This window comes from Saccopteryx leptura, chromosome 11, assembly GCF_036850995.1.
Source record: "Saccopteryx leptura isolate mSacLep1 chromosome 11, mSacLep1_pri_phased_curated, whole genome shotgun sequence".
Lineage (NCBI taxonomy): Eukaryota > Metazoa > Chordata > Mammalia > Chiroptera > Emballonuridae > Saccopteryx > Saccopteryx leptura.
Window position 1 is genome coordinate 13,696,173 of NC_089513.1, and position 27,572 is coordinate 13,723,744.

The 27,572-nt window shown below is 44.5% G+C and overlaps 1 protein-coding gene across 6 annotated transcripts in view; it reads right to left on the reverse strand.

Annotated features, from left to right (window-relative positions):
• The window catches only part of NEDD4L (NEDD4 like E3 ubiquitin protein ligase), a 323,150-nt gene that overhangs the window by 149,053 nt on the left and 146,525 nt on the right, over positions 1-27,572 (reverse strand). Inside the window, exon 1 of one of the 6 annotated variants that reach the window (XM_066353222.1) lies at positions 21,993-22,131. The exons of 4 other annotated variants lie outside the window; for them this stretch is intronic. Coding sequence is in view for 1 of the 2 variants with exons in the window: in XM_066353217.1 (XP_066209314.1) it covers positions 10,898-11,043 (146 nt within the window). In the remaining variant the exon portion in view is untranslated. Of the gene's footprint in view, positions 1-10,897; positions 11,076-21,992; positions 22,132-27,572 lie in introns of those variants that run through there. One more of the 6 variants, XM_066353217.1, reaches the window with a different exon arrangement.

Consider the following 27,572-nt stretch of genomic DNA (forward strand, 5'->3'; position numbering starts at 1 on the left):
GATGGGAAGGGAGGGAGATGGGAAGGGCGGGAGATGGGAAGGGAGGGAGATGGGAAGAGAGACAGGTACGCTTGCTCCAGAATTCTTGCTCCAGAATCCGGAGTCCTGAGTGCATGTTATTCAGCCTTGCTGCATCCGCTACAGCTGACCACCAAGACAGCTGCTTGGAAGGAATGTCTAGGGACAGGAGTTTCTAGAATCCTGCCATGCTGGAAAACATTTTCGACGTGACTGCTATTATGATATAATTTTCATCTTTGCTGTGGTGGGAGGAGGAACAAGATGCTTGAGCTAAGTGTCTACCTTCAGGGAAGGCCACACCTTAAGATTGTATCTCCTTCTGAACACTCCAAATAACTAGCTGTGTAACGTCAGACATGTCACTTCAACGAGGTGAACCTTAATTTCCGCATCTCCAAAATGAAGGGGTTGGACTAAATCATTGGTGTTTGAATGACAGAGCCTTAGTCCTGTGTAACTATCTCAGGATAACTACAGGTTACCATTCCACCATACTCTGTTTTATATACTGGGCTTTCATATTAGGATTTATCTTTTTAGGGTTTTAGACATAAGTTTTTTATACAGAGGGAAAGAGAGGAAGGGAGGGACAAAGGAAGAAGGAGAGAGAAAGAGGGGAAGGGAAAGAGAGGGAGGGGGAGGGAAGGAACAGGAGAGAGAGGGAGGGAGGGAGCTGCAAGGGGAGGGAGGGGAAAGAAGAGGGAGGGGGAGAGAGAGAAGCATCAACTTGTTCCATGTAGTTGTGCATCCACTGATCACTTCTCATATGCACCTTGACTGGGGATTGAACCAGCAACCTTGGGCTCAAGCTGGAGACCCCAGGATCGAGCGGTGACCTTCGGTCTCAAACCTCAGCACTCCAGGTTGACGTTCTATCCACTGCACCACCACTGATCAGGCAATGAAAATGTTTTAAAGCCAATAGAGAAGAGGCCTCTTCAACCAAGGGACACTGAAGAAGCCATACCGAACCTGCTTAGTGTATCCCAAGGTTCTCTTTACCACACGCCACAGTCACAGAGTTCCAGGGAAAAGCAACCCGGTCTCATCTCTCCAGGCAGAGGAGAACAGAAGCTCCTTCTCCACACTTGCTGCAGATGGCTTTTCCAGTCTACCTGAATCATTACCAGCTAGAAGCAGCAGTCATTGGGACTTGGACATGAGCTGCAAAGTATAGAATGGTGACAACAATTCCAGTGCCATGCGGACTTTTCCTGGATGTGGACTTTTCCTGGACTCCTGCTCCTTGTGACAGCTTCTAACAGACTGAACTGGGGTTGTGTTGCATTTGCAGGGATTTGGAATGGTGATAGTGCCAACTTGGACTTGGTAAACATGTTAAGGACACTACTCTTTTATGGATTCTTGCTGTATTGGCCAAGAGTTTGCTTAAAGGTTTTAATCACTGTAAAAAAAAAAAAAAAAAAAAATAGAAGAATGGATGGAGAGGATGTGGCGCATGTACACCTGTGTTGTACTGGTCAGCCATAAGAAATGATGACATCGGGTCATTTACAACAAAATGGTGGGATCTTGATAACATTGTATGGAGTGAGGTGGGTGGGTCAGAAAAAACCGGGAACTGCAGGATTCCATACATTGGTGGGTGGGACATAAGGACAAGACTAAGAGACATGGCCGGGAGCGTGGTGGTTACGGGGGCGGGAGAGGGGTACAAAGAAAACTAGATAGAAGGTGATGGAGGACAATCTGACTTTGGGTGATGGGTATGCAACATAATTGAATGACAAGATAACCTGGACATGTTTTCTTTGAATATATGTACCCTGATTTATTGATGTCACCCCATTAAAATGAATAAAAATTTATTTATTAAAAAAAAAAAAAGCCAGTAGACTGAATGGCCCCTTTCAGTCAGAACATTCTGAATCTCAGAACAATTCAAACTTGCTTCTTATCAGTCTAAGAACTATAGCCCAGCCCATCTTAGGTAAACATGGAACTTCCTAAAGATACAGGAGCAAGAGGGAATGAGACCCTAACCTCTAACAAGAGTTTTTTCTCCTTCAGGACATAAAGGGTGAGACCACAGTTTTGAGTATGAGAGACTGTTGACCATCACTGGGCTGATACTTTCCTATACATGTCACCAGCTTCCAGCCAACTTAGCTACTAGGTGTCAAAAACATATCGCTTAAGCAACAACTAAAACAAACAGGGTGTGTGTGTATGGCGGGGCAAGCCTAAGGGACAGCAAACCTCACCACCAGCTTCTTTTCAAACGCTTGCTTGTGGTTTTAGCCCCCATCGTTTCTGAACACGATGCTCTGAGCCATGGTAAAGTAAGACTTCAGTCCCCTGAGTCCTTTCACATGACTCCACATGAGCCCTCTGACAAAAACCAAGGTTCTGGAAGAACCCTTGTCCTTGAAGCTGCACCTGCAGATCCTTAGTAAATTTCCTACCTTTGCTACAAAATGGCTTCTAAGTCCTGAGGTCAATGGTTAGCTCTGTTTACGATGACCTGCCCCTCCTAAAGCATCAGAAAGATTCAGAAAGACGCAGAAGTAACCCATCAGCAATTATTGCTATCGGGGGTGGATATAGGGCATAGGGACAGAGAGTTTTCATTTTCATGTCACTCTCTTTTACCCTGTAGTAAGATCTTGTTGTTGTTCATCATTAATACACAATACTGTTATAATAAACAGAACAGGCGGGGTGTGGAGGGAAGCAGACAAGATGACGACCAGGTATCCCTCCCCTGCTGGTGCTGTTCTGCCTGACGCCCTTCCTTGACCATTTCCACTGCAGTCTCAGCGTCAGCCTCACCAAGCTGAGTGACCTTCAGTCAGTCACTTGATTACTCTTCACCTCAGACTGTTTATGAAATAGGAATGACAACTCCTAGCTCAGAGGGTTACTGGAAGAATCAGAGAGAATGAGGCACAGGCATCCCTAGGTTATGAACGAGATCAGTTCTGTAGGTTTGGAAGTAAAGTTTAAGTATTTATATGCACAGAAAGGTAAAAATAAATGCTTTGTTAAGACAAACATCTAAGTTGCATCTCATAGGTAAACGTACCTGTTTCAACTTACATACAAATTCAAATGAAGAACAAACCTACAGGACCTATCTCATTTGTAACCCGGGACTGCCTGTATTAATACTAGCACCCAGCTTAGCACCAAACACACAGTACCTGTGCTCTACCAATGACAGCCACTGTTATTGGGGTTCTATTCTTGCTTCTCTTGCGAAACTTTTGAGGGTCTCTGCTACTCCTCTGAGCCCCTACTACTGCTGTGAGTGCTAATTTGACCTGACAGTGATCACCTTGTAGCAAAACTGGGTGCCACCAAGCACAGCACACTAAGTTTTCTCTGCTTTCTCATGGCTCATACTGTGTGGAAGTCCCCTGGGGGTCTGGGTGGAGACGCTTACACTGGCAACCTTATTTACAATGAAGTTCACCTGAAGTCACACTTGGTAAGTCGCTACACTGTCCTCGTGGCTGGCGTTCAGTACAATTCAGGGTTAGCAGTAACCTTACTCTCTAAGAAGCTCAATGCTTTGTGGATTAGAAGAGAAATTCTATTTTGGGAAACTTTTGTTTTCTCCTCAGAGTAAAGCTATTGAGGCATCACGTTCTTTCTTTTCAGCCTTTAAAAGGAGACAACAAACTGATATTAGGATTCAAACAACATCCTATTTACTGAGTGACTACCATATTCCAGGCAAGGGAACAATCGTGGGAAATAAAACACACAGTCCCTGCCCCCATGTGAATGGGGCACAGAGAAGTAAAGAAATGAGGGTGGCAGTGAGCCAAGAATGTACCTGGGACACAACACCGCCACGACTCCTGGCCTCGTGCACGCCTGAGCTGCCTGACGTCAGGTGCCGGGCCCACCGGGGCCTGCTGGATCACAATCTCTGGGCTTTGGACCTGGGAAGCTTCATTTACCAAGAATCCCAGGTGATTTCTGTGGACTAGTCCACTGGGGCCCTCCTGCCCGAGGGGAGTCTCTAACATCAGGATGGGAGGGCCAAGAGCAGGGTGAGCTTTCCTGAGAGGAGAGCATAGGCAAAGGCCCACTGAAGGCTGCAGGACCTGGGGACAAAGGGTAGCTGGGGAGGGAGCCATGGGTGGGCCTGGGACCACAGGGAGCTTCCGTCTCTGGGACTCTCTCCATTCATCTCACAGAGGCTGCACGAACTCAGGCTTGCATGACCTCAACTAGGTCTAAAGAATTCAGAGAGGGTTCTCATTCTACCTCCATCACCAATAAGCAAGACTTTCTGCACGTGCCCACTGCTCCCCCTTCCAGGACACTCTGAACAAGGACAGTCTTGACTTATCAATGGGGTGGTGCTTGACTGTCCCCATCTGACTCACTTAAGTGCTCTATGACAAGTAAGAATGTATAAAGGCCAGTCAGTCCTTTTGCAACGATCATTCAGTCGTTTTCATCAGACTAAACAGTCTTTGCTGAGATCAACATGGCTTAGAGCAGGCAGGGCCCTGCGGAGAATGGGGAGGAAGGCAGAGTTGCCTCCACTGGGCAAAGCACTCAAGGTGGATTACATTCAGATTGCAGCCAAGGTGAAATGCCATCGCCTTGACCACCAGCTCTAAAGGGGTCCTTCCAAGATCCTTGGATATCAGAAGAACAATAAAAAAAGGTCTTCATTTTTCAGCCACAACCATAACTCGAAGGAAGCAATAATTCTTTCCTGTAAAATCAAGTTGCTCAAACTCTCCTGGGACAGCCTGTACAAGGATTGTGCCTTTGCTCCCTATTAGTGAAGGGCAGAGGGCTAGTGTAGCACGTTACAGAGCACCGGAGAGCAAATTCATTTTGACTACCTGATGTATTTGACCCACTGAGACTTCACTAACCCAGAAAGTTTCATTGGAAAACCTGTTCTGTAGGTTTCCTCATTCTTTTCCACTTTTTCTACTATAGTCAGTGTTACATAAATTACTGATGAAGAAGTAACACAAAACACAAAATAAGGGGGGGAAATTACCTAGTGTGAGAATAACACACACACACACACACACACAATCATATTAAAACTGAAGTTTTCATCTAACATTATCAAAGACACAAAAAAGTTATCACTTTCTAAAGAGAGGCAGACATTTTATTATTCTACTATTTGAAAGAAATAATTACCAAGTTTTCTAGAAAGCAATTATGTCAGGAGATATCAGAAACATCCAAATGTGGATGCCTTTGATCAACAAATCTATTTCTAAGAATTAATCCCAAAGAAATAATCAGAGATGCAGGCAAATATTTATCTGCAAAAGATACTCATGACAGCACTGTATATAGGAAAACATTAGAAGCAGCCTTCTAGACCAGTAGAGAAGTGATTAAATAAATCATGGTGTATAATAGTGGGCTAGAATATCATAAAACACTAAAGTCATGTTTTTTAAAATATTTTTAAGTGGGAGTAAAATATTTTTAAGTGGGAAAAATAACCATGATATAACATTAAGAAATAAGCAGGGTCTAAAAATATGACTAATTCTATATGTATGAAAGTAATTGAGAACACAGTTAAGGTTAATAGTTGTTCTTTCTTGATGATAAGTTCATGAATTATCTTTATTTTCTTTTTTGTGGTTATTTTTTCCTAAATTTTCTACTGTTGAGCAAGTACTACTTTTATAAATACAAAAAATTATAAAAATATCAATAATTACACATATGCTTTAACTACCATGTGTTCTTCCATCGGTCACTGAGCCCCGTAATTTCATAGCTAGCCTACACCTCAATAACAAATCCAATGGGGCTTCAAATATTTTTTCTATCCAGAAACCTGCCTTCAATGAAGAGTCTGAAAAACATCTTTGAAAGAATATGCACATATATTCCAGCCCTCAAGATTTACTGGAAGGCATGAAGTATACTTTGAAATATATTACTCATCACAATACTGGTGATGAGTTACTCACTCTTAAATATGTACAACCTTTCAACAACCACCACAAATTAATAGTAAATTTACAGACAAATGAATTCTTATTTTGGTCGTAAGCAGATAAAGGAGGCCTTAAAATGTTATAGTTCAGGCATATTCTGTAAAGCAGCTGAAAAAATATGCTTTTGGTTACTTCACTTAGAATTTTGTTATTTGGAACAACTAGTGGCTTACTCCTAACCTAACCCTTCCCAGACACTCAAGGCTTAAACTCTCTATTCAGGACCAACTGTCCTCATCCCTTGCCTTCTACAACTGGTCACTTGGGGCTCCCAACATTGGGTCATAGTTACAGCGGTCACCTTATCTCTAACATATTGTATATTCACTTACCAAATGCCCCACAGAATTAATTCCTGCCAACAGAAGTATCATCAGCTGGTAAATGTTTTGTAAATTATTTCACACAAAGGGTAAGAAACATCTAGCTCTCCAAAGAAGTAGAACAGACAGGAATTTCAAGAGGTAGCACAGGCAGAAATGTCACGAACAGGGCAAACGTGTTAACAACAGATGCATAAACGGCTATCGGGTTAGCATGCAACGAATATGGCTCCCCCATTTAACCATCTGGAGGGAGTCAGATCCTCTCCCAGTACTTTCTTCTGGCCCTGCTGATGCGAGGGCCCTGGGCCGCCTGACGAGAGGATTGGGTCTTACAAGTCCTGTGGATCCTAAATGAGGGTGGAACCATGGCTAATCATCCCGAAAGAAGGTCTTTGAAAACCATACAGTCCAACCCTATTATTTAAATAATAGTTTATATTCTAAGAGAAACAGAAAGAAAATTTGCTCAATCCATTAACTATCCAGGCCAGAGAAGGCCCTCTGGGCTGGGCACAAGCAAAATCGCCACATAAGAAGTCCTGTGTCACAGAGGAATGCTAATCCTATGGAAAATGATGAAGTGGATGATATGATCATGGAAACATTCTAATATTCCCCCCATCAGTGCCCCAATCCTGTCTCAAGAAGGCCCTCCTTAAAACAGCCCACTCCATCTTTTCCCAGATACCTACTGAGAGCTCCACACTTGCTCTGCCTTGGCAGTACCTTCCCTTTAATGGTGTCTTCCCACAGCAATGATTAACTAGAACAATCTAGAATACCTATGAAAGCTCTCTCTGTTGTACGTAGAGGCAGACATGTTGGTTCTACCACATAGCATCACCATATGGCCGGGGTGAGTGTGGAAGTCCTGGAGCTTAGGAATTACTAGACCCGAGTTCTCAGTGTTGGAATCACCTGGGGGGTGGGGGGGACGCCAGGTTAAAACACGATTGCTGGGCCCCACCCCCAATTTCCCATCATATCTGAGGGAGGAGCTGATCATTTGCATTTGTAACAATCTGTTCATCTGGGTACCTAACTGTGGGAACCACTGAGCCTCCATCTTTTCCTCTGTTTCTCCAGGTTCCAGCCCGATGAGCTCATTCAGCTTAGTGTTTCTGCCCTCTCTATCCCGTCACTCCTGAGAGCGCGGGAGGAGGGGACGGCGTCACCGCTCCTGGATGCCACTTTCCTGGCCTGGTGGGCTTACTCTGGCCCCTTGACACCGCCATGCTGAATGGGGTCACAGGAAGGGCGACCTACAAGGCCTACCTGTAACTGTAACTTACCTGCCAGCGCCACTTTATGTTTATTTCAATGGGGGTGACAGGAAGGAAGAGAGTAAAGGCAGGTCAGTTCTTGCCTACTTAAAAATACATTATTGTCTAGTGAGAGTAATGTTAGAGGAGTCCCTGTCATAGTAAGAGCCTGGCAGGAATTTAGTTCTGAAGGAAACAAGGCAAGAGTGGGGGCTGGGAGGATTCGGAGACATGACCACCTCAGTCGGCTGGTTTGCTGACCTGACTCTGGTGGTATACCGGCACCGACCTGCTCACTTATCTACTCCCCTCCCGGTTCGAAAAGTCAACCCAACTCGAACTTCACAAAATTGCTTTACTATATATTTCACTGTTTATAAATTAGCTCCCTCCACCCCCAATTTATAAAACCAGTAGCTTAGAAAACAGGCACACAGACACAGAATGGCAGGGCCACCACCAAGTGCGGCCACAGACTTCCAAAGCCAACCCCTCCTGTAACACTGAAGTCCATTCCTCGGCTAATCCCACTCGTGCCCTCATGATTGAAAAGACATGCCGCTGTCAAGCAGAGGGACTTCGAACTTGATACCAAAGTGGCATCCACCCTGACCTGTGCTGAACTAGGAAAGAGGGCAAGGGAATGACTCCAGGAATGCAGCCTTTATTAACTAAACAGGGAGAAAAAGGCATGTTTAGCTCGGGACTAGCCATCAGTACCCCAAGCTCAGCCTGCACACCGTGTTGGCCACCATGCCTGTTCCGGGCACAAGGACTAAAGAGACTCACAGAGCATCAGTGCCCCCCAGCATCGCAGAGACGGACCCTGCTGAGGCCCCCGTGTGCTGGCTGCTCAGGGACAAAGGTCTAGCAGAGGGTGACACCATGCAGATTACTAAACAACTATGCTGAGTGCAGGCTTCATGGGGCCAGTTTTGGGGGCAGACAGGAGTGGTAGAGAGAAGAGGGAGCCGGAGGACAGTTATGTATACAGCTAGGCATTTCCTATGCACATAAAATTATCAATCTCTCTGCCCCAGAGTGTGTACTAGGTGCCAAGAACTGCTCTAGGCACTCTCTGTACAATCCTTCGACACACGTTGGAACATTCTAGACTTCTAGGGTTGGGAGTGGCAGCCCTAGAGGTCCCTCAGGAGTGTACCCCAAGCCCAGGCCAGTTCGCACTGCAAGAATCTATCTTCTTACAGGTGAGATCCTCTGTGGGAAAGGACCCCCCCCCTCACATGGGGTTAGCATGACATGTGATAGCTTCTGAAGCCTGAAGTGTGACACCCATTCAGTGCAGCAGCTGCCAGGGCACCAGGAAAGCCATGAGGCACAGGTCTCAGACTGGGCACTGCCCTGAACTCAGGGAACAAAACAGAGTAGCTCATTGGGAACCATTCCCTATGACATGGGCTAAGTCAGGGCCCTCCAAAAAGGATGTGTTGAAGTCCTCACCACCAGTATTATCAGCATGTGACTTGTTAGAAAATGGGGTCTTTACAGAGGTAAGAATTAAAATGATGTCATTAGGGGGGGCCCTAATCCAATGTGGCTGCATCCCTGGGCACAGAGACAGATGTGCACAAGGGAAGGTAATGTGAAGACAGAGGGAGAAGGGGCCACGTGACTGGGCAGACACCCCTACAAGCCAAGGGATGCTAAGGATTGTGATAATCACCAGAAAAGACAAGAGTCAAGACAGAAGTTTTCTCCAGAACCCTCAGAGAGGGCACGGTCTCCCTGACACCCTGATTTCAGACTTCCTGCCTCCAGAACTGCGAGAGGAGACATTTCTGTTTTAAGCCCCACCCCCATGTGTGGTACTTTATTAGAGCCACCCAAAGAAATCAACACTCCGTTAAAGCCAGCCCTTAGCAGAAACCCTCAGGGCCAGATGTGTTACAGGACCCGGATTTTTTTCTCATTTTAGAAGGATGATTCTGGCTATTCCAATCATTACATAACATTCCCAGGAGAGGCTTGGGGCAGGACCCATACTCATGTTAATATGTGTGCTACAATATGTATGCACATTGAGTGTTCTGCATAAAAACAGAAATACTCTCAGGTCAGGTTTAGCTATCAAGTCAGTTTCCTACAAACCTACAAAAATGGTTTCGGTTTCCAGGGTTTCTGAATTTTCAAACCGCAGGTAAGGGATCAGGGGTTTGTACTAAGTTGCACAACAACACTTAAAATACGTTCACTCCTTGTGCCGGGTTACTGCCGGTCACGCTCAGACTGCTCTCAAAAACATGGAGAACAGCCTGTGAAGTCCTAGAATTCCTCAGGAAAACAAGTATCCTCTCAACTCTCAGAAAAGTAATTTGCAAAATAATTTTTTTCAAGTGTTATCTGCAAGGCTATTAAATGTTCAGACAAAACACCAGATACTTGACCTTCCCATTATGCTGACTTCTGTTTGATAGCATCATGAGGCTTTTTTTTTAAATTACATTTTAAAAGAGGAAAAAGCAGTTATATTCACTGTATTATCACAAGGAGATAAAAAAACAACAACCTAGAATCAATAGGAGGACGGCCAGATTACGACACTGCCCCACCGCCATGCTGACAAGAAGAGTGTCTGTCACAGGGGCACACATCTACCCCTCCCCCCGTCATGCAGATGAATATAAGACAGGCACTCACATTCGCGTATCCTGGACCCATATATGGTCAAAAAGAGAGGGTGTTTGCAGAAGAAAAAGCCTTGATCAGTGTTCAAAATCTTGGTGACCTGTTCTGGGAATCAACCAAGTGCAAACCCCGGAGTTCCTATCCCATCTCCTATGCTAGATGCACACTGGAGATAGCTCCTTTAAATCCTCCCTTAAGTACTACGTTAGATTGTGAGACTGGATCTCAAAGGACTTCTAAAGACAGCCTAACTCATATAGGTTCTACTTATTAGCAGGCCATGCCCCACCTCGTAAACGTATGTGTTGGAGCATTAATGTTCATGTTACCAAAGGACTCTGTTTTATGGACATAGTGTTTCTCCTTGTTCCTTTGCACCCGAAGGAGAAAGTGTTGATCACTGGGTGAGAGCACACAAGATCAATGAAGAGAACGCGTGTTCGTGAATCAAGTGCCCCCTGGCCACAGAGCTGGGGTGGTCAGATCCCTACTACCCCTGGCACAGAGCACAGACCCCGCTCTGCTGTCGCTCTCTGCTTGTGAGTGTCTATCAGGGAGGAAGTGCAGAATCCAGTTAAACCATCTGACAGAAACAGCCACATCTATTTCGTTCCCCAAATATGCCATTCTACTACTTTCAGAGTTTTCAGCCCCCTTCCCCATGGGGCATACTCACTTATCAGTGACTGCCTTCTCCCCTCGAGACCATGGAAAAATCCTAGATCCTTCTAGGCTCGGCCACTGTGCGTCCTCCTCCTCCTCTGCCCAGAACAAGCCACCCTGTAATAACCGCCTCTCCATACTCTGTGTTTCTACAGTCATGACTGTTTAGACCACTCCTTTGCCAATGATTCATGTGCCTTTCTGCATTATCCCCCCCCCCCCGTTTCTTGTTGAGTGTGTGGATCTTAATTCTCTTAAGGTAGCTGCAAGTCACTTAAAAGCCACTATTTACACCTTAGGCTAGTCTGCCTTTTCCACAGAACCCTGCATAGAATGAGCCCTCAATAAATATTTCTGGATTGCTTAACTCCTTCTTCCCAGGGTCACACATTTGGAAACACTGTCTTGCCCAATTTGTCCAAATATAGAATGCTTAGTCTGTCTCCTACCTGATAATGATCAACTAGATACAGAACGTGTATCTAGTTGATCATTAATTTTTATTTTCTTAACTTGATTCACTTTCTTCACTTTTCCACAATATGGGAGCCACTGGGTCATTTCCTACAGTGCCCTGAGTTATAAAATAAAATATATTCAAAGAAAACAAAATTGCGGGCGGGGGGGGGGGGGGTGTTTCACAGTAAACACCATTTCAGCAACAATATTACCTGATACCACAAACTAACATCATGAGCCACTTTTGATTAACTAAAGGCAGATTATTTAACAACTGACTTGTGGAATTGACATGCTCTGTCTGAGAAGCTTAATATTCAAATCAAAAGGACACCAGAAATATTAACCTTTGAGGACTAACTTGGGAGAAAATAACGAAACAATTCATTTCAGAACCCTGATAGGCTGTTGATAACCACGTACACACAGGAAAGGGAGTTCCTAACAGTAAATGGATCACTAGCTTACTGCACACCATTATAAACTTTTATTCTAATTGCTCAAGTTCTCAGTGTTATTTTTCATGCTTTTTGTAGTGTGTAGTGTGATATTGATTTCCCCCCCTAACTCTGAAAAGGCCTGCTTTCAAAATAAAGGTGCATAAGCCTCAATATAGACATGAATTTTCACACACCAAACAAACTCGTGAACAGCCCTTAATACAAGCAGATGACTGAGAAAATATTCATTGTAATTAACCTCTACGTCCTGCACAGCTGACATGGACCTAGATGCTGTTAAACTGTGATCATAGTTAGGCACCACAAATATATGCCACTTGCGGATGCAGCCAGTGGTACCACAAAGTCAGACGCTCACTCTCTCTCTCTCTCTTTTTCTCTCTCTGCTGGGTCTTTCGGGGATAACTGTTTTAGATTACTCCAAGCAAGATGAACACGCAAGTGCATGTCCTCACTCTGCAGGAATAAAATTCAGCAACTACATGGATAAAAGCAGTCTGAGACCTCAGCTAGGAACGTTCACATAGTATGCCTGCCTGCAGCATGCTTCCTTATAACTGAACGTAACACCCGATTCAGACACAGATGATCTAAATACAAGAAGTGGCGTGTTGGGGGACAACAATGTACTCCAGCCCAGTACCACTTCATCAACTGCCAATCAGATTTATATTCCATATAGGCTATAGTCTATAATTTTGAGGACCTCAGGCTTGAGCACCAGGCAGGCAAACTAAGGAACCTCTGACCATCCTGACCTCAATGCTTAAGCACCTCAGGGATAAATCTTTCTGCAGGCATCAACCTCCCCTCTTCCACATCTTGTTAATGCAGCCAAACATTAACCCACTCACCCAACCAAGCCAAACACGTGGGAATCCCCTACTCTGAGCTGGTTCTTGTAACCTCAAAGAAAAGTCCAGACTGTTGTGACATACACACACAGTCTGCCTGGCTCTGGCCCCTACCTGCCCCTCCAATGTCACCTTCCATGTTTAGCCAAAGAGGACTTTTCGTTCTCTGAGCACATCGTGCTTTTTCTCCTGCTGGAAATGCCCTGTCCCCACCTTCCCTGTACATGACCTTCATGACCAACTCAACTGTCTCTGGGAAGACTTCCTCACCCCCAAATCCCGCTCCTGTTGGCAGAAGTCTCTCAGCACAAGAATTGTTTACTTCGGTGTCCATTCCTGCTACTGGTCTGGGAGCTTCTTGCAAACAGAGAGCCATGTCTTGGTAACTTGTAGAGACGGCATTCCAGCCGCACAGTAGGACTGCAACAAGTAATTGCTTTAGGGGGTGTCACGATGGCCCGAAGGCAGGTTGGGCACACGGGCTGTCGGGCTGAGGTGGATGGAGCCCATCTCGAGCTCGGCAGTGGACTGACACTGGGAAATATCTCTGTCCATGTCATGGAGCAGACATGCTGAGCCCTGGCCATCGCTCATCTTTCAAAGCACAGCCCTGCTGATACAGGAGTAAGTCGATGGGAATGAAAAGCCTCACTTGGCTATTTTTCTCACATCAGGACTGAAACGAAGAAAGCCAATAGGGTTGGAGCAGAGGCTGGAAGTGAAGGATAATCTACTCCGAGGGCGTTCGAACAAGAGGCAATTAATAAAGGATTACGGCTAAGTCAGACCACAGAGCACATGTAACTGCAGTGTGCTGAACGCTGAGAACCAGAGCGGCAATTAGGTAGGAAAAGCCTACGGTGCGTGATACGCTTGCTATGAACATGGATAGCTTATAGGGAGCTTCCCAGAGCCATTTCCCTGTGGACAGATCTCTCTGTGCAACAGAAGCCAGGGGCTTACCTCCGCCCTTGAAAAAAGCATGGAAGAAAGTCTGGGAATTACACTTTCACCTCAAAGTGGTGACAGCCATCCAGCCAACTACATCCTACTAACGCAGTGGTTCTCAAAGTGTGCTCCACGGCACACTGATGCGTCCTAGAAGATTTCCAGGTGCACCCTATGGTATTCTAGAGAAATATGTGCCCGTTGGGGACTAAAAAACCAACAGGGGTTTTTTTTTTTTTTTTTTTTTTTAATAATTTTATTTTTTTAATGGGGTGACATCAATAAATCAGGATACATATATTCAAAGATAACAAGTCCAGGTTATCTTATTGTTCAATTATGACCAACAGGGTTTTTGGAGTTTAGATTTTGGGGGGACAGAGGTGTGAGGAATTGGCTGTAAGCTGACAGTCTGCCCAACCCCCCACCTCACTTGCCTGATTAGGTTGCAAAAAGCTGTTAAGCTGTGGTGCTGGATTGTTTACACTACCCCCCTGGAAAGACTGGAGGCAAGTTTCTTTTATCCTTTGTTTGGTGTAAAGTTAAGATGATATGTATGGTGGGAGTTTTCTGCACTCAACACAATTAAGAGTAAAAAGAGAGGAATTCTTCAATGTATTGACGAGGAAATGAGAGTTTGCCTTTCAAATATATGCCCAAACATTGAAGAAATTGCTAAGACACATCAGGATCATGTTTCTTATAAACACAAGAATGAAAAAACACATTCGCACCGGGACCTGCCGAATTTACTAAATCTTTCTAAGAATGTATCTATATATAGTGGTACCTTGAGATACGACTTTAATTCGTTCTGTAACCGAGCTCGTAAGTTAATCAACTCGTATATCAACTGCCGATACTGGACCTGTGTGCCAACGTGCCAACTAGCAGCAGCTTCCTGAATCACAACTCGTATCTTGGAATTTCGCTCAGATCTCAAACAAAAATACAAACCAAGTCGCAACTCGTATCCTAAAAAATTTGCATGTTGGTCTGTTCGTATCTCAAAGTACCACTGTATATAAAAAGATAACTTTTTTGTCATTTTTTAATTTTTTAACCCCTCTTTTTTACGATTTCTAAAAAGCATAACTCAAAACATGTAACATAAAAATGTTTTTTAATGTCAGAATAAATTTAATTTTGTTGTATTTATTTCATTTAATTACCATAAAAGCACACTTGGATTTTATATTTTTTCTTTAATATTTGACTTAATTATTTTTATTTTAAAGTTTTTTTTAAGAATTTTAATTTTATTTATTTATTTATTTTGTGACAGAGTGAGTCAGAGGAAGGGACAGACAGGAAAAGAGAAAGATGAGAAGCATTCTTCATTGTGGCACCTTAGTAGTCCACTGATTGCTTTCTCATATGTGCCTAGACTGGGGGGGGGGGGGACTACAGCAGACTGAGTGACCTCTTGCTCGAGCCAGCAACCTTGAGCTCAAGCTGGTGAGCCTTGCTCAAACCATATGAGCCTGCGCTCAAGCTGACGACCTCGGAGTCCTCCACATCCCAGTCTGATGCTCTATCCACTGCGCCACCGCCCAGTCAGGCTTGACTTAATATTATAACATATTTCTCAGAGGCCTGATCTGTGGTCCCGCAGTGGATAAAACATCGACCTGGAATGCTGAGGTTGCGGGTTCAAAACCCCGGGCTTGCCTGGTCAAGGCACATATGGGAGTTGATGCTTCCTGCTCCTCCTCCTGTTCTCTTTCCTCTTTCTCTCTCTCCTTCTCTCTCTCTCTTTCTCTCTCTCTCTCCTCTCTCTCTGAAAGTGAATAAATAAAATCTAAAAAACAAAACATATTTCTCAGAAATTTGTATATAATGTGCCTACAATTATTTGTAGGATTTTAAATGCGCCCCAACTTCAAAAAGTTTGAAAGCCACTGTATTAATGCATAAAGGTGCGGCCAGGTGACAATGAGACAACTCACTGCCGAGGACTGACAACTCAGAAGAAACCCCCGCCTCCACCTGCGCCGGCAGGATTGCGGAGACCACACGGAGGCTCCTGCAACAGACCCTCCAAAGCCTGGGTGTCTGGCCAGGTCTCTCATTGCTTCATTCAGCTGATACGCACTGGGCACTGCTGTGTCTCATGCACTGGTTTGGGCACCAGAGATACAACAGGGGGGGAAAAATGACTGAAAACTGCCTACCTCCGTGCATTTGGCGCTCTAACAAGGGGAGGCGGTGGTAAGGTACACAGAATAAATTAGAATAGAGTGTTAGAATGTGACAAATACTAACGAGAAAAGGTCCACTGGCAGAAAGGACTGATGCTGGGAGGATGGGGGGGGGGGGGGCTAGATGCACTTTTATTTATTTATTTATTTATTTATTCATTTTAAACAGTTTTTTATTTATTTATTCATTTTAGAGGAGAGAGAAAGAGAGAGAGAGAGAGAAAGAAGGGAGGAGGAGCAGGAAGCTTCAACTCCCATATGAGCCTTGACCAGGCAAGCCCAGGGTTTTGAACCGGCAACCTCAGCATTCCAGGTCGACGCTTTATCCACTGCGCCACCACAAGTCAGTAGATGCACTTTTAATAGAATGGTCCAGGGACCTTTTTAAACAGTGTTTTGAACACCTTGAAGAAAATCGGAAATTATTAATTGGGGGGAAGACCCAAACAAAAATACAACAGTTGCACAATTGACAAAGACTGGATTCTTCTCCCCTTTTCTGGCTGCTTTGATTGACTCGATTCAGGGTGAGACAGCCACCGAAGTGCGGGCATGCACTCTGCACGCAGTAAGGTCCCCCAGGTGTGCTCTCTGGTTCTGCCACCTGCAACTGTACATTATCAGGTGTCACGATCTCTGCCAGCTAACCTCATTCAACGGTGGGGACACCCCCACACCCTTTACTTTAGCATCTGGTGAACTGCTGCTGTCGTTAGTAGTGAGAGACGTTAGACCACAACACATCCCAAGGGCTTCCCCTGTCCCTGGGAACTAAGAACACATGACCTCATTCTCCATGATGCTGGGTTGAGAAGGTCAGGAAGGATGTATGTACTACATCTCATAAATGCCCTGCTCTGCATGTGTTCACACTCACCCCTCCCACTCAGTATTTATCTTATAGTTTCAAAACAGTAACAATTTATAAGCTTTGATTCCATAGGCTGCTATAAGAAATCTTGACTCGAAAACAATGATAAATGAGAGCCCGAATACTGGAGGTCACATCACCTAACACAACTCCATTCGGCAAATGACAACGCTTGTGTCACGTCAGTGGCACAAGTGCAGCCGTTCGCCTCTCTGTTTCAGCTGCCACGCCTCTTACAGGGCAGAATGACTCATTCACGCTGAGCTTCCTCCATAGATGTTGACGTCCCTAGTTTCCAATATTATCTGGATAAGATGATACTCAAACATGTTGGATGAGTAAACATAATTTTCCCCAAGACAGATCTTTTCATTTTGCTTCAAGATCAATGACTATTTACCCTTCTAGGTACAATAATTTATAGTTCTCTATGGGAAGGATGTTACAAAGGATTTTTTTAAAGCAAGTTTTCCCCACACCTTCCATACAAACCAAAAACAGGGATTCTAAAAAATGTTAGGGGCTCCCATGCAGAAGAAAAAAAAAAAGGCGTGCCCACACATATAACTAGTATTACGGTCTCCTGATTTTCATTACTTTTCGTCCCTCACAGCACCTCCAAAGGCAGTATGTTCGCGTGGCTACCGCTGGTCTTTCCCACCAGGCTGATGCTCCCTGCAGGTGGGGAGGCTGGTGGCGGAAGACGGCTGGGCAGCTCACCAGCCGGGCACCCATGGGCACTCGGCCTCTCGTGTTTAGAACCGGCCTTCCTAGCACGGACATCCCGAGTGGACCCTGAGGTGCTCGGTGCATAGCTGCTGAGTAAATGAATTTCAACTCAAGGCTGGGAGGTCACTTAGACTCAAACTGGTGCTCTCTCCATTTGGGAGCTTGCAAATTGCTTTTTATTTTGTTTCTGCCCAGACTTCTTCCCTCCCTTAAAAAAAAAAGGCAAAGCCAAATATAGATGTGCACAAGCACAACAGAAGAACGATTTAATCATGACGTGGGTAACACCTAGGATTAGGCTGCAGAGGCTTCTGGCTGGAGCTGGGGATGAAGCTGGGCCCTCCCTGCCCGGGGAGGGGCTGGGGGTGGCTCCGCCCTCCACTGCAGCACCTCACTGTTGAGTTTGAGGGTCTTAGCCCCAAACCGGTTCTTGCTAAACTAAGATGCTGGCTTTGTCATCAAAGCTTTCCATCCCGTGTCACGTTCACGATCGCGTTGTAATGGCAACCTCCCTGCCACGGATGACGCCTGGTCCCCGGGGACCTGCAGGTCTGCGCAGGTGACTCGATGGGGCCGTCTCTCTTGCTCTCTCCTCCCTGACATGCATTCCTTCCGGCTTACATCATCCTTCTAGCTGTGAAAGTCTTTATTTTCTTCAAAAACATAGTTCTACAGGTGCACACACGCACGAGGGAAACCCTTCGGCCTCTGTGTGCAGCCTCCCATTAAAAGAGCAAAGAAGCAAGAATATTATTTTTTTTTAAACCAGCTAACAAATAGGGAACACATTTCCCCAGCCTGATTAAATCACAAATCAATCCTTAATTGTCTTTGATTGCCATCCCTACTCAGCCCAATGCTTCAGAGCTGTTAAAGTATGTATTAAAAATTAAATTAATCGAGTGAAAACAAGAATAACAGGAAGGAAAGAAACGGTCAAACTTGAAACAATTTTAGCTCAACGAAACTGCCAAACCTTAGGGCAGTTTTTATTGCACAAAGGTATTTGATAAATATTTGGTAACTAATGAACTTAAAGAATAACAAGAAGACAAATTACTTTAAAGTAATTAACAAGGCATTGTGGGGGTCTTACATAGCCTTGTCAATGCATTAAAATAAAGAGTCACATGAATATAATACCAGATGGGAGAGTGTCCAAAAAGAAAGAACCTCTTTCATATATGGATTGCTCACAGGTGAGCCCGCATCCCACGATGCCCCTGAAAACCTCAACACAGCAGGGCAGGAAAGAAAAGCAGAATATAGTAAAACGCCTCACAGCCTGCCACACCATTTCCTTTAATGAAACTAGAGACTTCCTGGAGTCTCAAGCTTGTCTACTTGGCATGGCAGATAGTGGCCAAAATAAACTCATTGACCCTATTAATGGGGCTGAAGGTTCAAACCCCTGCACTGGCTAATTCCCCTGGGGATTGCAGCCGCAGGACTCCACATGACCTCTGCTCAAGAGCACATGACCAAATGCCCTCTGTAACGTGACGGGGTTTCCAGTCACCGATCTGAGTCAGGGCAGTTTCTAATTGCCTGGGATCCTCTTGCCCGGGGCGGATGAGTAACAGTGAGTGAGCATGGCTGCTTACACTTTGAAGCGGCTCTCTTCTGTGCACTTCTTTTAAACTCCACTTACCCCATTTGAATCTATGGTCCCCCATGTTTCCACTTAGTCTGACGTGACACTGTTAACTACCTCCGGAGGTGATGATATGTCACACGTCTCGTGCTGTTCCAAAAACTTCCACGGAAAATTCCATTCTCTAAGAGAAGAAAATCAGTCTTTTGTTTTCAGGGGTGATGTCAATCAGGAGCTGGAATTTTAACCTTTCTTCCAGTAACTACTTCTAAGATGAATAAATAGCTCACATATGTATCAGCTGAGAGAGTACAGCTCATGGTTCAAGATCTCGTGACTATTTTGGCTGATCCAGTTTTGGTGGTGACAGAAGCAGGGCAGGAGGGGTTTTCTGTAAGATTTAGACCTCAGGCCTATAGATGGGTCCAAAACAAAGCCTCCTTTGATTTCAGAAGGGCGGCTGGCGATCTCAGCTAGGGCCTGATCCACCCGTCCTGGCGGGGGGGGGGGGGGGGGGGGGGAGTACTGCCTGGGGAAGCTACCTACCTGAGTACCAAGAAAACCAGGCCAAGCACAGAGAGAGCACAAATATTTACTGTGGGGGAAGGTGTGCCAGGTGACCCTCTGTGGAATTCTGAGCCACTGAGAGCATAGTTGAGACAGATTCAGCAAACAATTGCAGACACGTGCTTCTGCCATGGCCCTGAAGGTGAATGACCTCAGAAGCCGCTGGGATCCGAGCAAGAGGACCTAGCCCAGGGGTCTCAAACTCAACTCAGCATGTGGGCCGCAGAGCAAGATCACAGCCGTTCCACGGGCCGCACTAGGTCTACAAAAGGCAACTGTTACGCAACACTTTTCTCACTGCAGTTGAAAACAAAAAAAAATCAGTACAACAAGCACAATCGTACATGCAGTTTACTCAGTGTCACAAAACGACCAGAAACTGTAGTTCGCATCACAACTGCTGTTAACTAAGCTAATATCTAGCTAGGATGCTAGAGAAATGAAAAATACAAGTAGGCCCCTAGGCTTACTTAATTTTATCCAAAATATTTTGAACTTCGTGGATTAGTCTGCGGGCCGCACAAAATTGTTCGGCGGGCCGCATGTGGCCCGCAGGCCATGAGTTTGAGACCCCTGACCTAGCCAGCTTGTTCCAAGGCAGCCTGGGGAATGGGAAATCCTCTCCATGGCGAGCATATTAAATCATCGTTAAGTCAAATTGCAAAGGAAGAAAACCACGAGAAAGAACAGATTTCTGCCGAGGTGAAATGATATGTACATGAGCTCACCTGAATATTGACTAGGAAAAGCCCTACGTCATAACTGCAAAAATCCAACTTCTACCAACGGCCTGTAGGATACTGTATAAGTATACTGGGTTCCCCAACATCACCATAACCACACTCACCAAACCAACCACTTCAGAATAAAATTGTTATGCTCCCCAACTAGCAAATTCCCATCGTTCTGTTTCTGTCCCTTCTTCTTACATCTTCCCGTTATATTCTACAGTATCCAGAAAATGTCCTAAACATGTTGTTTTAAATAGCATTGAGTTGTAATACAAGATTTCCCTTTCCCAAAAAATAAAAACAAAACTTTTTTAATTAAAAAAATAGTCTGGAAGAATCCCTTTCTTCTCTCATAATAGAGAGCATTTCTATTTTCTCTCATCTCAATTTTACCATCATCTTACTCAAATTCCCATGGGAATTAAAATTCACCTTGGTTCCCCACCCCCACCTGAATATTTAAAAAAAAAAAAAGGCATAAATTCTTTAAATTCCCTCTTATAGTTTACTTACATGTTTTCTTTCCTTTGTTTGATTGGCATACTCTAACTCAAACACATGTAAACAATATACTTCTCAACATGCAATAGAGTATTAAAGAATAACTCAGATCTGACTATAGGCTTTGTTACTCCACATTGTTGACACAGTGTCATTACCTTGGGTTCCATCAATCTTAAACCACATTTAACATTAGGAATACATTTTTGAAAGTAACCTGGCTCATAATAGAAAGGTGTGACCCACTCCAGTTTCAGGCTTTGGCAACATACAGACATATACTAACCAGTGAACTAACAGTTTATGAATCATCATCAAATGAGACAGTAAAGAAACAGAAAAGCCACGTGTTAATCATATAGTGGAGTCATATGTATGAGTGGGTAAGGGTGAGAAATGACAGTGAAACCCAAAGAAAAAATGCAGCTGACTGTGTTCTGAAGTTTTGTTCTCTCAAGCTAACAACAAACAACAATAACAAATACATTTACAGTAAGATATGTCAGCCAAATACTAAGGAGTAGAAAGAATTCTATTACTATCAACCAAAAATTCAGGTACCAAGCACAAATCATTGTTCTAACAAACTACTTCGCACCCTTAGATGTTATTTCATTTGAGGCCAAGTGCTGCTGGTCTCCCCTGCTCTCCAGTGGGAGTTCTATGTCAGAAATAATCAGAGAAAGAGAGGCCCAAAACAGAACAGGAAGAAAAACACAATCGTTTCCTCCCAAGCCAGTGATTTCTAACTCAGAGAACAAAAATTCCCAGAACTTAAGTGGTCTATATTTTCCATGATTTCGAAAAAAATAACAAGTATCCATTGTGCTTTCAGTTTTTTTAAATAAGTGTTACATGCTTCTAAACAGCCCAGGATGAGAAGCAAAGAGAAATCACAAGAGTTCAAGTGACATCTCTTCAAGTCTCATTCTTTGCTACCTCCCCATCTATATACATCAGGAGAGCAAAACTGATCAACTGCAACTAATCCCAAACACCAAAGAGAAGCAATTTATATAGTAGAATCTTCGTATGAAATGAGGTAATGCTTCCGATACAAAAACAGTACTATACCAAGCTCTAGCTCCATGCCAATAGTAGATGTTATGTATTCATATAATAAACAGACAGAGGTGTTGTTTGTTCTTACCTATAATTGTTCTCAAGGCTCACAGAAAACAAGCCACCTTACCTGCTGGCTGGGAATCTACCTCGACGACCCTCGGGCGCCTGGCCTGTCTTCTTCCCTGTGTTGAAACTGCTGAAAGGCTGCCCACATACACTTCTGCTGGTACTCAGGATCCACCAGTAAGTTTTAGCACAACTGAGGAGGAATGCACGGAGCTGCCTATTTATACTGCTGATTCACTTCAATGACAGCTAGCAAGAAATGCCCGTTGGTGGAAAAGGAGTTGAGTCAAGCTCCACCCCTCCTGTAAGATTAAGTAACTCCAACCTGCTTGGCATGAGCTGAAATAGCCACACCTTCCATAACGTTGTTACCTGCAGCGTTGCTTCTCCAAATGACAGCTCTTGACAGGTAGAAAGATAAATGAAGGATGTATGTAACAGTGCAGGCAGGAACCAGAGTGCACATGATTTGTAAGTGACTGTCACTTCAGGCTGGGCTGTTTGCTTATTTAAACACGGTGGATCAGAGGTTTCTGTGCAGACAGGCACTGAGGCCTGTCATTCACTCTTCACAAGGGACTTGGCTTCTGTCCAGTCCCTGTACTCAAGGCCCCGGACCCGGCAGGCTGGACAACACCACCCACTGACACTCAAAGAGCTTCAAGTTTTGAAGAGGGGAGAAGGCTGGAACCGAGATAACTTTGATATAAACTACAACACCAAACAAAGAAGGTAGGGGATTCAGTATGACACGGGGGACAGCCACACCCTATTAGTCCATTATCACCTATGAGTAAGTCATTTTCAGATGGACCAGTGGGTGCCCTCAGGCATGGGTCAAGGGGCCTGAGTCCTGTCTGAGGGGTACAGTTTACAGAACTGACCACCTTTTATTCTACTCAACTCCCAGGGCAAGTAAAACATGTGCACTTTCCCTGGCTTGGGACTGGCACTAATCTACGCATCTTTACTCTTGCCTGCAGCAAGTCAAAGCCCACTCTACAGCCCCAGCAGGTGCGGCTGAGACAGGAAGTGCTCCCACTTAGAGCAGAACATGACTTTCCACACGAGCTCAAGTTTGGTGGCATGCTCGCTCATTAAGTGTTCCTGGTATGCCAGCTGAGAAACCCTCAACTAGACTTTCGAGTTCACGGGGGCTCAAAGGCTGGGATTCCCAGAGGTGCTGAGATGACAATACAGATCAGCAGGGGGGAACCAGTGACCCCTGGTGGCTGGGAGGATCACAAAGCAACTGTAGTGCAAAGAGACGAGAATAGAGATTACCAAAGGAGTATGGCCATGCTCTGAGAGTAGGTCTGAAATAGGCTTTCCTAGCCTGGGCTCTACTGATGTTGGGAGCCAGCTAACTCTTGGTTAGGGAAGGGCTGTTCTGTGCCTTATAGAATGTTTAGCAGCATGCCCAGCCTCTACCCCCTAGACAGCAGCTCTCTTCAGGTGTGACAACCAAAAACTATCTCCAGACATTGCTAAATGTCCCCTGGGAGGCAAAGATGCCCCCAGTTGAGAACCACTGGTTTAAAAGGACAGGACTTTGTGAAGTGGCGCATGGCCAACATGGAAGAAGAAAGGACCACTGATGGGGCAGACAGGCCAGGGACTGGGTAGAGGAAAGGGTGGCTTATAGTACTGGCCCCGGACTGCCTTGGCAGGCTGAGTACTACCTCAGTAGGCTGAGGGCTGCAGCTTTGCTTTGGTTTTCCAGAGAAGTAGAAGACAGGTTCATAGGCTGAGAGTGGGACAGAGATTAGAGACTGAGTCTAGAACATCCAAGCCTGGAACACCTGGGGAGCAAGAGGAAGCAGAGCTGGGCGGAGTCAGAGAACTTGAGCAGCACTGAGGTCTGATGGGAGATGGTACCCTAAGCTCAGAGTGGCACCAGCATGCATGAAAGTATAGGTCCCCCCACCCCAAGTCATTGGGCCCGGGAAGAAGGTGTGGAGGCTGGCTGGACAACGGTAACCGAAGTCCCTAAAGGGATATGGACACCGGGTGCCTCAGGTGCACTGCAGTTTCCAAGGCCATTGAGGTTAGCAGTGGTGCAGAGTCACCTAGAGTTCACTGAGACCAAGGAAACCTGTTAGGATGTGTTGCCATAGAACAAATAAAGATGAAGATAGCCTAAAAAGGGGTGTCCCTGAGTAGGAAATAATGTGTCTATAGGTGATCCATAGGACTAAACACAATCATCCCCCTTTGACTTAACAATTCTAATCCAAGGACTCTCCCCTAAGAAAATAATCAGGGATATGGTCAAGCAATGCAGAACAAGAAGTTCCTTACAAAACCAAAACCATATTTATATGTGTGCATTTTTATAGCTTGTGAGTCTTAATTTCCATCAAGGCAATAGCAGATACAATGAGATTTCCAAGATAAAAGAAAGAAAAAGAAAAATCATAAGGAAGCGGGATGAGAGACTTGGAGAAGGCACAAAAGAAAGGTGGTCAGAGAGGCAAGAAGGGAACACGAGTCCAAGATAGTCCAGGGACAAGGGGCTACATCAAGGTTGAAGAGGAGTCTTCTGAGCAGACATAGGCCCCTGCGTTGGATGAACAGGAAGAGCCTGGTGACCTGAGGCAGACACTTCCGTTTCACAGGGAGGGCACAATACAGTTAGCAAAGGGAGTGGAAGGGACAGTAGCCTATCCTGGAATTCCCCTGGTTTTTATTGGCGAGGTAGGCCACAGGTGGCACCCCTGTGCCGACCAGGGGTGGGTCAACCGGAACTGTACCAGAAGGAGAAGCTGCTTCCATTCTCACTTAAGCCCTTGGGGACTTGTTTTCTAAATTCAAATTTCAAAATAAATGGTAAAAATTCATGGTGCTTCTTTAATTCCATGTTACTTACAACCAAAGGCACATCATTCTATGGCTCTTAACACCTCGGACATATTACCCAAAGACTGTGTTCAATATTGCTCACCACACTTAGAAAACTGGTACGGCTTGTGAGGTGGGATTCTATGAAATGCTACAAAGGGTCACATTGGATCCATATGTTCCAGTGGAAAGCAGCAGGAAGAGAATAAAAGGTAATTAAATTTTAAGTTAACATAACCAAAGAGACGAAGAAAACGGAAAGCTGACGCCACTCAACTCAGGATCTTAAGAACACAAAATTTGAACTTCAGAGCAGTATCTTAAAGACTTTTCAGTGTATCTTGTTTGTTTTTGGTTTTAATTTTAGAAAGGTTTGTCAATTACAGAGACATCTTAAGATTTTTTTTGTCTTTAAAAGTCATTGTGAATTTACCCATACTCCTCTACCACCTTCAATAATCATGTTTCTAAAAATATTACAAGTTAGCATAAAATATGCACCATAAAATATTGGTTCAAAGGCATCACTCTAAACAATATTACAGCATTATTTCAAATATCTGAACTATTTCCATATACCCATATAAATATAGGCAAAGGACCAGAAGGAAATAAAACAAAATAGTAAATCAATTAGTCCCTGGCTATTCAGAGTACAGGTACCGCTGTATACTTTTATCTTTTTAGATGTCTCATTTCTTTATTATCAGGAAAAAAACCCCAAAATTGTGATCTGACAATTGCTTAGAATGTAGTATCATTTATTTGAAAGAAAAAAAAAGAGTAACCAAATGGAGAATCCACATGGGGGGGGGGGGGGCCGAGTTTCTCTGTTTTGTCCAAAACCAACTACAGTGGAAGAGAAACTAGGACATTCGGAGGGGGAGGAATACATTGGGCACAACAAGGATGATGTGACACAGGCAAAAATTTTTACATAACACTGGCAAGGTTTGGTGACTATAGCGTCAAGTTTTGAGTTTCCTTACAAGGTCTTATATCAAATCCTCCTAACATGGATTAGCCTTTTCTTCCAAAGCCTTAACAAAAATGGACAATGTGTAGTTACATGCCTCGATCTAAGCACCTGAGCAGAAAACTGTCTCATCAAGAAGGGGAAAGGTTTCTTGAATCTTTAAACATCAGCCAGCAAAGATAATATCACATTCCTACTCCACTCAAGAGACTATGCAAGACCCAATGACTTATATCCTCAACCATTTATAACTGACAGCTTACAGGCTGTTCCCTAATTTAAGAAACAGTTGTGTTCCTAACCTCCATTATGCTATCATTACTCAGGGCCGTGAACACATTTCCACATGGAAGAAACCCCAACCTTTGTGATCCTGCCCCGTACCTTTGGTTGTACAGACCATCTGAATGCAAATGACACCCAAAGGCCTATCCTTGTTTTTGGTCATTGCCTTCCCACGTCCACTTGGAGAGCTAAAAGCTCCGACACCAGCTTCTGACTCTGCCGCCGCACCTGTTCCCCAGCTAACCTTGTGCATCTTGGTGGCTACTCTCCAGCCAGCTGTTCAAGTGGGATTTTCCTCCGCTTGGTTCTTCTCTTTATCCTTCACACATCCAGTCCATCAGCAGGCCCTGAGAACTCAAGCACGCGCTCTCTCTCTCTCTCTCTCTCTCTCTCTCTCTCTCTCTCACACACACACACACACACACACACACACACACACACACGTGCACGCACACCAACAATGCTCTTTCTTCCATCCTGGTTGTTATCATCCAGGTTTCAAACTGTCTTCTCTCACACAGGCCACAGTGACAGCCTCTGGGACAGACATTCTTACCTGCAACAATAGTCACACCAAGCCACTCCTCTGCCTGGCAACCCTCTCTGCTTGCTTTCTACAGCTTTAAGCATAGAATACAAATTCCTCATGGTGGCCCACACAGCCCTCAAGAGCCAGGGCTCCTGCCTGCTCTTCTCAGGTCCTCTCTGTCACGTTCCCTTCCCCCACCCAACAGCCTCTGGCTCTTCCTCAAACCTCTTGGGCTCACTGCCATATGCATGCTAGCATCAGACCAGCAGCGCCTCTCCCTGAAGGACCTGTCCCAGACCTTGTTGGCTGGCTCTCGTCTCCCGTGGGAGAAACAGTCAGAGTCCTTATGCTGAGGGAGCAGGAACTAGTAGTTCACTTTAGGAGAGCAGATTGCTGATATGTACCCAGAGGATTTAAACCCTGCTGTTGCTGGATTCAGTAATCCCAGTTCCAGGGAGGTATCATAAGAACATAATCCAACTTTGAAAAAATTTTTGCATAGTCATTGCACCTCTTCTCTCTTGATAGGAAACATTGGAAATTTAAACAGAAATGCTTAAATAAGATACTAGGAAAATGGAATGTTGTATAGCACATATTAGACTATTAACTGACCAAAATAGGCTACAGAAGTCTACTTATATTGTGATGCATGTTATATAAATACACATATTCCCTACCAGAAGACAACTAAAAGGAAAATGCCAGATATTAAGAGAGATGTTCTTTCTGTTGATGGTAGCCTTTTCCTTCTAACTTTTTTTTTCAGATTTAGAACAATGTGTACGTTTAACTTTCACAACTGAGGGGGGGAAATGTTTCTTATTTTTAACATAAATATATAATGAATACTTGTTAGTGTTTCAAGCTACCACAGGAGAGACACATTGAAAAGCCCAATGTTAAAATATAAAGTTCCTATACAGAATACACTAGGTCAAATGAGAAAAACACTATTTACAAAGAAATCTTACAAATCAATGGAAAAGTCACAACTCAAAGGCAGAATG